This window comes from Phalacrocorax carbo, chromosome 20, assembly GCF_963921805.1.
Source record: "Phalacrocorax carbo chromosome 20, bPhaCar2.1, whole genome shotgun sequence".
In the NCBI taxonomy this organism is placed as follows: domain Eukaryota; kingdom Metazoa; phylum Chordata; class Aves; order Suliformes; family Phalacrocoracidae; genus Phalacrocorax; species Phalacrocorax carbo.
Window position 1 is genome coordinate 762957 of NC_087532.1, and position 11713 is coordinate 774669.

Sequence of the window (11713 nt, forward strand, 5' to 3'; positions counted from 1 at the left end):
TCCTTTGGCTCTAGAACTCCATTTTCTCCAGTAATTGGTTTCCAGGGAACGATGTGTTTTAACTCTTTAACTTCCCAGCCGGTTGCTTGTTGGCTTATGCTGACGGTTCCTGCTGTTTTATACCTAAAGCACAGTACTGTACCTTTCCGCGTAAGCCGCGCTCCTTTCTGTCTCACCGTTTGCCACCTGTGGGTTTGTCTTTCTCAGCTCCTGGTGCTCAGCAGTTCTGCTTTCTCCTCTCTACCCGTGCTGGTGGTCTGGGCATAAACCTTGCTACGGCCGACACAGTCATTATTTATGATTCTGACTGGAATCCCCACAATGACATCCAGGTTTCTGACTTTTCCTTTTTCTTCCTGTATAGTAAGTACCTCTCTGGCTCTGCCCTCTCTTTGCACACCCTGCACAGGGAAGTCAGTCTCTTCTCTTGAGAGCTGCCGACTCTTTCTGCAGGATTTATGGGGTGCATTTCTGCACAGGAGCCCCCTTCCTGCCTCCACCAGCCTCGCCCTGGCCTGTCTGCAGCATAGGAGAGACCTGGCATGTACAACCAGCTCTCTTCCTCAGGCTTCTTACTTCCTTCCGCTGCTTGTTCACAGCCAGGTGTCCCCTCCTTTTTTGGGAGCTTCCACGGAAAGCCCGGGGTGGACCCTAGCTCAGGACTGTCAGCCAGTGGGAAATGGCACCTGGGGTGGGCAAACAGCCAATGCCTCTGAAAGTAATGGAAAAGCGAAGAGAAATGCCTATCCCTCCCATGCTCCCCAGCTGGGAGAAGGTCCTCTCCAAAGCTACCTCCGTTGTTGCCATCTGTTTGTGCCGGCATTTCCTTCCCCTGGGTCCTTGGCAAGAGGATGTGCTGGTGCAGGGTGGTGAAGGAGCAATGCAGGCCTGGTGAATCTGCAGCCGGACACTTCCTAGGGGCAACGTGTCCTCACTGCCTGCCTTCAGACCCTTCACTTAGGGGCCTATGGGGGGAAGCTGGCTTGCCTACAGTCAGTGGAGGGGGCCAGCGCATTCAGGTTGGCTCTGAGGAGCCCCTCTCGCTCCACCGCCCCGTAACAGCCTGAATGCTGAATTCAGCCTTGCCCTTGCGGTGCCTCTGTGCACCCTGGAGGAGGGAGAAACTCTGACCCCTTGGCTGGCATGGCATGGTGCTGCCCTCAACAGCTTCGTTCTCTGCCCGCAGGCGTTCAGCAGAGCTCACCGCATCGGGCAGAACAAGAAGGTGATGATCTACCGCTTTGTGACCAGAGCCTCTGTGGAAGAGCGCATCACCCAGGTGGCCAAAAGGAAGATGATGCTCACCCACCTGGTGGTCCGCCCGGGGCTTGGCTCCAAGTCGGGCTCCATGACCAAGCAAGAGCTGGATGACATCCTCAAGTTTGGGACAGAAGAGCTCTTCAAGGATGATGTGGAAGGTGAGGTCAGGAGGGCTCTGGGGATTCTCTAGGTGAGGTGGGCCCCTGTCTGAGCTACTGGGGCTCATTCTTTCTCCTCTTCTTATGCCCGCAGGCATGGTGTCTCAGGGACAGCGGATCGGCATGCCGGATGCTGTCACCCCTTTCTCTGACACACTGTCAACCAAAGGGGGTGCAGTGACTCCCGGCATGAAAAAAAAGCATGGTGGCACCCCACCTGGTGAGTAGCCCCCCTTGTTGGGGCATCCTGTCCTCCTCCCCCGCCCTGCACCCAACCTGAGCTCACCTGGCTCTGAGAGCGGGCTGTCTCCAGCATGGTGATTTGTGCCTCCATTCCCCTCGCTTTGCCCTCCAGGTGACAACAAGGACGTGGATGACAGCAGTGTGATCCACTACGATGATGCTGCCATCTCTAAGCTTCTGGACCGAAACCAGGATGCGACTGATGACACGGAGCTGCAGAACATGAACGAGTATCTCAGCTCCTTTAAAGTGGCCCAGTATGTTGTGAGAGAAGAGGATGGTGTGGTAATGTGATTAGTATCATGTCTTATGATTGCACCTCTTTGTACATCCCTCTGTGTTTCTCCCCCTCCCTTTCCTGTTCTTGCAAGTGTTTTGGTGTGGGGCAGGACGCCTTGCTGCTCTCTGTCGACAGCTGCCATAGATCGTTCCGGACCTGGGGGTCTCGGGGCTGATGGGACCGGCTGCAGGCAGAGGAAGTACAGTTGTCTTTATCCTGTGCAGCTTGTGGTGCAAGCTGGGCTCTGTCCCTCTTGTCACAGGACCTCATTTTGATCAAAGCATCTGTAGGCTCCTTCTTCTGCCCTGAAGGCCCTTCCCCTGCAGACTGGGAGTGGGCATGGTGCTGCTCAGGCACCGAGCATTTGTTTTCCTGGTCGCTGACTGACGGACTTCCTTCATCTGTTGATGAAGCCAATAGTAGGCTGCTGTCCTGGGCGGTCTCTGCAGATCTATAGTTTTTCCCTCGATGTGAGCGTGGGCGTTGCAGGGCAGGATGGATGGCAGTGTTTGGAGGCGCTCCTTCTGGGTGGGTGTTTTTCTCAGCCCTTTGACAGCCTTGCACTGAGGTCGGTACGTCTGGGCAAAGACCCAGGAGCCAAATTCCAGCCAGCGACTCGGTGGTCTCCCTCTCTTTTTCCCTGGAGGGCCGTTAGAGGACAGGCAGTGGGGCGATGCGGGCAGGTCTGTGGCTGCCCAATCTCAAGCCTCTTGTCTCTTGCTTTGCAGGAAGAGGTGGAACGTGAGATCATCAAGCAGGAGGAGAATGTGGACCCCGACTACTGGGAGAAGCTGCTGCGGCACCACTACGAGCAGCAGCAGGAAGATCTGGCCAGGAACTTGGGGAAAGGGAAGAGAATCCGCAAGCAAGTCAACTACAACGATGCCTCGCAGGAGGACCAAGGTACGGCAGCTGCCCGGCTCCTGGCCGGGCTTAGGGTGGGCAACAGGCCCTGTGGGCTGGCCCTGAACGCTGCACAAAAAGGTTCCCTGAGGGACGTACTGGCTGTAGCATGGTGTGCTGGGTGTTCCTCTGCAGTTTGGTATCCTGCATAGCTCTGTTTCCCACATTCCTAAACTTTCCAGGATAAAAATTCTTCAAAGATATTTTCTTTTAATTTTTTTGGTCTGTAAACTCTGCTTTTCCCAGAAGAATTTAGGAAAAATATGTCTGTGGGCAAAACATTTCAAATTGGGTTTTTCCTGTGTAGAAGAATACAAATTTTGGAAAATCTGAGAATGTGATTTCCTGCTTGTCGTATTGTGTTGTTCCTCTCTCGCTGCCTGGCAGTGGATGCCCGTTGCAGCTGCAGGCAGACTCTCGCCTGTCCTGCGTGTCCCTCCTGGGCAGGGTCCCACCGCTCGGGCACTCTTCTAACCTGGCCTCCCTTGCGGTCTGCAGAGTGGCAGGACGAGCTCTCTGACAACCAGTCGGAGTACTCCATTGGCTCTGAGGACGAAGACGAAGACTTTGAAGAGAGGCCAGAAGGTCAGAGTGAGTTAATGTGTTTGATACTCCACGGGATTTTGCTCTGCGGGAAGCCCCTGGCACTCAGGTGTGGCAGAAATATCTGGGTTGGAGGGACTGGCATGCTTCTGGGCCTCCGATCAGGGGAAGGTGTCCCCGCTGGCCTGCCAGGTGAAGAGATTCCCAGGGCAGGGATGGCAACTGGCTGTTTCCCTCACTGGCTGCTGCAGGACCTTGCTCTGGTCCTCACGGTGGAAAGATGGGGACTGCAGGAGGAACAGGTGTGGTACCTCCTTGCCTGGTAAGGGCAGAAGAGTGCCCTGGCTTGGGGAGGCCAGCGGGATGGGTGGAAGGGACTCTGCAGCCTGGGCTGCTGCTCTGCTCGAGTTCTGGTCCCATCGGGAGGGAGTGCAGGAAGCTTGGGGTGGGTGAGCACTTTGTGGTGTTCTTCCCATCTTCTCGTCCTTCCTCACTGCCTGGGGCCCATCCGTCACTGGGGTGCTTGACCCTAGGTGGCAGAAGACAATCCCGGAGACAGCTGAAGAGTGACCGGGACAAACCTCTCCCTCCTTTGCTAGCAAGAGTTGGGGGGAATATCGAGGTGAGTGTCAGCCTCAGCCAGAGCACATCTGATGCAGTTGTGCCAGGGCTGCCTTGGGCTGGCGGGCTGGGCTCCTCCGTGCCGAGTCGCCAGCATGTTAGTCCTGGTCCAGCCTGTAAAGGCTGCCAGGCTCTGAGATGCCGCACGTTTCCGAGGCCGCATTGTGATCCCAGCAACGCCTCCGCTCCCTGCAGGTTCTCGGCTTCAATGCCCGCCAGCGCAAGGCTTTCCTGAATGCTATCATGCGCTGGGGCATGCCGCCCCAGGACGCCTTCAACTCTCACTGGCTGGTCCGGGATCTGCGAGGGAAGAGTGAGAAGGAGTTCAGGTATGGGGGGTCCCGGGCAGGCAGGGCGACGTCTGTCCTGGGCTCTGGTCGATGTTGGTGAGCGCTTAGCTCATGTTCAGGACAAGCTCTGATCACCCTGCTGTCTTGCCACGTCACCGTTTCTGTCCGTGCTCCCCAGGGCAAGGCAGAGGCTGTGCTGTGATAAAGCCGGCTGGGCAGCAGGAGCCCAAGTGCCTGCACACCCCCACCGAGGTTTCTTTTTGGGGGGACAACGCCTGTTTCATTTCAGGGGGCTGCTGTCGTTCTCTTTAAGATAGGCTAAGTCTTAGCCTGGGCACAGGACTCTGCCCTTGCCCATGGGTGGAAGCAGACGGCGTGGGTGCTTGGCTAAGCACCGAGGTCTGGCCTTCCCTCCACAGGGCATACGTCTCTCTCTTCATGAGGCATTTGTGTGAACCCGGGGCAGATGGTGCCGAGACCTTTGCGGATGGCGTTCCCCGGGAAGGGCTGTCACGGCAGCACGTGCTGACTCGCATAGGAGTCATGTCGCTAGTAAGGAAGAAGGTGGGTGAGTAAAATTTTAAATGTGCCATTTCAGGTATGTTCTGGGACCTCATGGGTTTCGTTGGCTGCTGAATGCCTCGTGCCAGGGATCCCCTACTGAATCTCCCAGGCTCAGGGCACATCTGTTTTTGACCGGGCTGGAAATGTCTCTGCTGTGTTTGACTTGACGGTGTGTATCTGCCCCAGGTACAGGAGTTTGAGCATGTCAATGGCAAGTACAGCACCCCAGATCTGATTCTCGAGGGCCCGGAGAGCAAGAAGTCCAGCGAGATTGTGTCTTCAGATCCCAACACTCCCGTCCCGGCCAGCCCAGCCCACATGCACACGGCACCTGTGGCCCCTGCAGGTAGGTGTGCCTACAGGCTTCCGGGGGATCGAGGCTTTGGTCTGGCTTGGGAAGGGAGATGGGCCAAGACACCAGAAGGTCTTGCAGGTGCCTGCCTACCCTGGCGGTGTGCGCGGCCCTCTGGGGCCCCGTTCAATAGCTTCCTTGCTTTGCCGTTGCTACAGACAAGACAGAAGTGCAACTTGGGTTCCAGGAGGAAAAGGACCAAGTAGAGCAGAAGTCCAGGAAGGTGTCTGAGAGCCAGGTAGGGTGGCTTCTTCCAGCATCTCCTCTGGGAAGCCTTCTCAAGGCCTGCCCGGAGACGCAGGGTGCTCCCCAAGGAAGGGGCAAGGCTGGGCTGATCTGGAGTGGCACTTCACATTAAGGTGCCTGCGAGTGCCGAGAAGGTGGAAAGCGAAGAGCACCCAGAAAGCTGCGACAGCAAAGAGAAACTGGGGGAAGAGAAGCAAGAGGAGAGTGAAAGGGCTGAGCCTTCTCCTGAGCCTCTGGTGAAAGGTGAGTCTGTGGCACAGATGAACGCGATCCCTGTGCACGGGCTCCCCTCTCAGCCCTGGCTGGGACCTCTTGGGGCTGTGGCACACAGCAGCGACATGATCTGTGCTGGAGAAGTTCTGCAGCTGAAGTTGCGTGGAGCCCAGGGTGTGTACCCTAACAGCCTCGGATGCGCTGGCACTCCTGACGGGCGGCCTTTCCCTCTGCTGGGAGGCTCCTGCACTTTTACCTTGCTTGGGTCTTCCTCTGCTCCATGTCACAGTGGGAAACCTGAATGTCACACGGTCCTGTAGCAGTTCCTGAAGAGAAACCAAAAATTCCAGGTCGTACATTATGAGAAGGGCTTGTTTTGGGGGGCATTTTCTGTTCCTAGCAATATGTTCCTCCAGATGTCTCAAGGAAGAGGGAAAACTAAATATGTTTTCTTGATAAAACGCAGAAGAATATTCTGTTAGAAGTTTTTCAAACATTTCGAACATACATACGATACAAACGCTTTACTCTAGAAGGGAAGGTCTATCCAGACAATAAGTTGTTTTTCCCTGAAAAGTGTTTTGCACATCAAGCTTTTCTCATAGTCCTGTTGCGTTCTGCAGATGAGGCGATTCAAGAGAAGCCTTTGGAGAAGCCGGAGTTGAACAGTAGCCCGGGGAAAGGGGATGACAAAGAAGTCAAACCAGGTGAGGCACGAGGAGGCTTTGGGGCGAGAAGTGGTGTGAAGGTGCCTGGCACAGAGGCGAGGGAGGGTGTCTGCAGGGTGATGGCGATGACAGCCGTTGGCGCTTGTCCTCTGGTGATGCTCGGGAGCCATGAGCAGGAACAAGACCCCGTTATGGTGGGCACTGCCTGTGCTTGCTGGGCAAGCAGTTAGGACCTGCCAGAAGAGGCAGATGGTCAGCTGCTGTGGAGCAGGGAGCGGGCTGGTGGCTTTTCCAACAGTGGCTGTAGCGAGAAGTTCCTCTGGCAGCTGATGGTGCAAGGATGACACCGGTCAGTCTTTTGGCAGAGTACGGTTAGGCAGCATCAACTTCTTGTGTTTGCCAAGCAGAGGATTCCAAGGCGGAGCAGAAGGAGCAAGGTGAGGCTCAGCAAAATGGTGACAAAGAGGAAGAGGAGGATGGAAAGAAGGATGACAGAAACATGAACTTCCGATTCATGTTCAACATTGCTGACGGTGGCTTTACAGGTAAGAGCAAGAGACGAGGCATCGGCTGCTCCTGCAGAGCTTCTGTGCAGAAGCTCTGAACCTGTGCAAGAAAAGTGAAGTGTGTAAAAAGGCTGCAGACGGGGTGGGTACGCACGGTGAGGACATACGCCTCGCAGTAGGGTGTCCTGGTTTTGCGCTGTGCCCGTGGCTGCCCGGGAATTGTCATCGCTCGCCCTGCCTGATGCGCTGTGCCATGTCCCTGGCAGCCCCGCTGCCTGACCGGGCTGTCTCGCTTCTGCTTCTGCAGAGCTGCACACGCTGTGGCAGAACGAGGAAAGGGCTGCTGTCTCCTCCGGCAAGATCTACGACATCTGGCACCGCCGACACGACTACTGGCTGTTGGCCGGAATTGTCACGTACCCTTTGACTTGAGAGTGTGCCTCCCGCCGTTGGGTGGTGGGGAGGTGACAAGGCGAGGGAGGCCTCCACGGGGCCTGGGAGCTGGGGTGACAGTGGGGAGACGAGCAGGGAGGGGGTCTGGTGATGCTGTGGGGCGGTGGGCATGCTGTCGATGTGCCGGTTCTTCCCTTGACGCTCCCTCCGCACCAGTCACGGCTACGCCCGCTGGCAGGACATCCAGAATGACCCGCGCTACGTGATCCTGAACGAGCCGTTCAAGTCGGAGGTACACAAGGGGAACTATCTTGAGATGAAGAACAAGTTCCTTGCCCGGCGGTTCAAGGCGAGTTGCAGGTCCAGGGCTGGTGAGTCCTTACTGGCAGGGGGGACCAGAGTGGTGCCCCAAAGCTGGGGGGGAGCCCGCCAGCACCTTCTGGGAGCACAGCAGGGAGCGGTCGCGTGCTTTGCGAGGGGCTCGTGGTCACCAGAGGAGAGCAGGCACTCAGCAGCCCAGGCTTGATCCCGGGGAGCTTCCAGGCTCTGTAGCACAGTGCACGGGACTGGACTGGGCTGGCTGCCCTGGGCTCCTCTCTGCGAATGGGCTGGGCTGGTGCTCTGCCCGCTCCTGATGCGTGTGATGCTGTGGAAATCCTGCCCACATCCCTTTCTGGGACGCTCAGCGTCTGAACGGGTCCGCATTTGGGATGAGAAAACATAAGGGCTAAGCCTGTTCCCCCAGGAGCTTTTGGGGGTGAGGCCAGTGGGGTGCATGGCAGGGCAGAGCCTCAGCTGGCACAAACCGCGTGGGCAGCTGGAGCCTGCAGAGCAGTACTAGTTTACGCCAGTGCGGGATCTGGTCCTGAATCCTTCCCCTCATGTACCTCCCAGTTGCTGGAGCAGGCCCTGGTGATCGAGGAGCAGCTGCGGAGGGCTGCGTACCTCAACATGACCCAAGACCCCAGTCACCCGGCCATGGCATTGAACGCCCGTCTGGCTGAAGTGGAGTGCCTTGCCGAGAGCCACCAGCATCTCTCCAAAGAGTCCCTAGCTGGGAACAAGCCTGCGAACGCCGTCCTGCACAAGGGTGTGTGCTGGCAGAGGCAGGGTGGGAGCCTGCCCTAGGGGGCCGGGAAGGGTTTGCTGCCCTGCCCGTGGGGAGAGATCCAGCTGGGAGATTGTCTCGAGTTCCCTCAGCCAGGAGCTGTCTGCTCCTCCCCAGCTGTCTTTGCCAGTGAGGGCACCAGAAAATGGCACGCCACGGCTGCAGCCAGCAGTGGCGGGGGTCCGCAGTGCTCTTTGTCCTCGGCTCCTGGCTGCTGGAGCTTGCCAGTCCCCAAGGGTGGGACACTGGGGGTCCTCCCACCTCTGCTGGGGCTCTGGTGGGCGTCCCCCCAGCCTGAGCGCTGCCTCGCTCTGCTCGCAGTGCTGAACCAGCTCGAGGAGCTGCTGAGCGACATGAAGGCCGATGTGACACGCCTGCCGTCCATGCTGTCCCGCATCCCGCCCGTGGCTGCCCGGCTGCAGATGTCCGAGCGGAGCATCCTCAGCCGCCTGGCCACCCGTGGGGGGGACCCTGCCGTCCAGCAGGTAAGCGGGGATGGGGATGGAGCCCCTCGCCGGGGGCGGCAGTGGGGCTGGGGCTGCAGGTCAGCCGCTCTTTTTCCTCTTTACTTCCCCAGGGCTCCTTCGGCTCCTCCCAGATCTACAACAACAACTTTGGGCCAAATTTCCGAGGTCCTGGGCCGGGTGGGGTTGTCAACTACAGTCAGATGCCTCTGGGACCATACGTGACTGGTAGGTTGGGCCTTCGAGCAGATGCTCCCAGGCAGAGAAATTCAAGGGGTGGATTTGAGTGGGCCAGGAGCATTGCTGAAGGACGGCAGGCAAGCGAGGTGTTTCCTCTCTCTCATTACAGATATTTAGCCTTTCCCATGATTTTCCTCCGCAGCTCCCATTTCCAGCTGAGGTAAGGCTGTGCTCGCTGCTCTCCGCAGTTCGTTCGTGGGGGCTTTGTGGGAACACATGTGCAGATGCGCGTGGGGTTGGGGGGCTGGTCAAGGGCTCCGCTCTGGGCTGCCTCCCCTGGTGCCGGCGTCTGGATGCGGCCTCTGGCTCGTGCAGCCGCAGCGGGTACTGGCAGCAGAGGTGGGAGCGGGGGCAGGATCACTCCCAAAGCCCTGGCGCCAGACATCCAAGCTGGCTGCTCTTCCCGGGGGGGTCGGCACGTTCCCCCTGCCCCGTGTTTGGTGTGGGGAGGATCTGGACCCCGGCTGATGGGTGGCTCTCCCCTCTTCTTGCAGCAGCCCCCGGGGGCCGCTCCCCGGCCCCCCAGCCGAAAGCCACCCTGTCGCTGGAGGAAGGGCAGGGGAAGCGCAGCGGTGTTGCTTGTGTGGAAGACGAGCTGCCGCCGGTGCTGCCGGGCTCTCCCGCTCCCGCTTCAAGTGTGCTTCGACCAACGTGACCCCGTCGCCATCCCCAGAGTGGCTGGGGCGGGGGTTTCATTTCCGTGTATATTTTTTGCACTTTCTTATTGAAGACTTGAAGAGTTTGTCTGGGCAAGGTGGGCTAAGCCGAGACGGGAGGTAGTCACGGCATTTATGTCTGGTTTTATTGGCACGTGTAGGGTGTGAGGGCAGGCTGGCGGGCGCCCTGCTTCCTGGCCGGCTGCTTCAGGGCGCCCGTCCGGGGCTGAGCCGGCTCCCGCGCTTCCCTGTAAGGTCCATTTCTGCGTCCTCGTGGTGTTTGAGCAAGTGCATGCCTGCTGCCAGCCCCGCTGCCGGACCCGCCGCCGCAGCCTGCCCGCCCAGCCCCGGCGGCAGCATCGGCGTGTGCCGGCGCTGCCGCGGCGAGCCCTGGCGCTGTCCCGGCAGCGGGGCCGCGGCGAGGCTGGGGCTCCCGGCGCGCTGCGCTTGGGGCACGCGGGTGGAGGCGATGCAGGTGCGAGGGAGGGGACAGCTAGAGCCGGGACGGGGACACCTGCGAGCGTGGTGCCTCCGACTGCGCGGCTGTGGCGGCCTCTCGCCGGAGGCTGACGGCAGCCGCAAGCAACGCCCCCGCATTCACTTCGTACTCTGTGTGTCCCGGTTTCTGTTCTCTGTGTTTTAATAAATCCTTTCGGAAGGAAGCGGCGGGAGCCTGGCGGGGCGAGCGGCTGGGGGGGCGAGGGCGGCTGCGCGCGCCGGGGCGGGGCGGGGGGCGGGGGTCCCGGCCCCCGCAGCACGCTGGGCACACGCGTGCGCACACGCGTGCTCGTGCAGCCGCAGGGCCCGTCCCCAGCCCCGGCTCTCCCGCACGCGCTCTGCACGCGCCCGGAGAGGAGCGAGGGTGCGTGTCGATGACTGCATTTGTGTGTACGCAGGGCGCTGTTTTCCTGTGTGTCCGTACACGCGCACACATGCAGGCCCATAGACCTACATATGTCTCCACAGACGCACAGATGTGTCCTATCTGTATGCAGACACGTGTACATATACACATAATAGCAATTTTTAGAGGGGTGTGTGCGTATAGATACTCGTACGAGCATACGTAGCTATAAATAGGCATCGACACCGAGTTTAGCTAAAGGTGCGGGTATTTAGGTGCAGCTCTATCTATGCAGGTGTGTCTATATACTCAAATCTATATATTTTTATCCACGTGCTTATGTATTTAGTGTTAATACGTGTGTGTTCATGTGCGCATATATGCTTATGCACATATGTAAGTAAATATATAGGGGTATTTATATAGGCAAGGTATGCGTAGACAGGCAGACATATATGTAGGTATGGATAGATATGTATTTACATAGGTATATATACACAGATACATATGTGTATATATACCTATGTATCAATGCACATAAATATGTATTTGTAACTTATATATGTGTATATACACACATACGTACATAGATACGGATATATCTCTACATATCTATATCTCCATATGGATATATAGGTATATAGACCTGTGTGTATACATACACCCACACGCATACATACATATCTATTGGATATTTTTGTATGTTTATACATAACTGTAGATATAAATAGCTACAGATAAAGGCGTATAGCTACGGCTACACATATATAGTATGTATACACATATGCAGATACACACATATATAATTTTTTATATATATGAGTATATGTTTATGCATGCAAACTTGTGTAGTTCTATAGGTATCGATACGTAAAGATGCGTAGGTATAGATACAGATAAATGGATGTATCTAACGGGGTGTGGGTGTGTACACAAATATACAGAGATTTGTGATGTGTTTAATGTAGGGTTGGTGAGACTCGGGGCGTGGGTGCGTAGGCGCATGCTCCCCCCGCCCCGTATTTATACACACCCCCGTTACGGGAGGGATGTAAGCGTAGCTGTATCTCCTTATGTAGTGGATAAACATGCACACATATACGTCTGGCCTAGAGCTAGGGTTTTGTACGCGCATTTGTGGTTTTTCTACTGGGGGGGTGT

At 57.2% G+C, this 11713-nt stretch overlaps 1 protein-coding gene across 6 annotated transcripts in view; it reads left to right on the forward strand.

The window, feature by feature from the left end:
• Positions 1-10370, forward strand: part of CHD5 (chromodomain helicase DNA binding protein 5) — a 32608-nt gene extending 22238 nt beyond the window's left edge. For 3 of the 6 annotated variants that reach the window (XM_064470657.1, XM_064470658.1, XM_064470662.1), the window contains 21 exons: positions 208-332; positions 1187-1418; positions 1513-1638; positions 1774-1946; positions 2670-2844; positions 3343-3435; positions 3921-4009; positions 4204-4337; positions 4718-4862; positions 5049-5208; positions 5373-5452; positions 5574-5703; positions 6297-6380; positions 6749-6886; positions 7155-7263; positions 7457-7589; positions 8135-8330; positions 8670-8833; positions 8926-9040; positions 9162-9212; positions 9547-10370. In XM_064470657.1, the coding sequence (XP_064326727.1) occupies positions 208-332; positions 1187-1418; positions 1513-1638; positions 1774-1946; positions 2670-2844; positions 3343-3435; positions 3921-4009; positions 4204-4337; positions 4718-4862; positions 5049-5208; positions 5373-5452; positions 5574-5703; positions 6297-6380; positions 6749-6886; positions 7155-7263; positions 7457-7589; positions 8135-8330; positions 8670-8833; positions 8926-9040; positions 9162-9169 (2609 nt within the window). In that variant the 3' untranslated portion in view covers positions 9170-9212; positions 9547-10370. Of the gene's footprint in view, positions 1-207; positions 333-1186; positions 1419-1512; positions 1639-1773; positions 1947-2669; positions 2845-3342; positions 3436-3920; positions 4010-4203; positions 4338-4717; positions 4863-5048; positions 5209-5372; positions 5453-5573; positions 5704-6296; positions 6381-6695; positions 6887-7154; positions 7264-7456; positions 7612-8134; positions 8331-8669; positions 8834-8925; positions 9041-9161; positions 9213-9546 lie in introns of those variants that run through there. The other 3 variants (XM_064470659.1, XR_010375889.1, XM_064470660.1) reach the window with 3 other exon arrangements.
• Positions 10371-11713: the final 1343 nt, after the last annotated feature.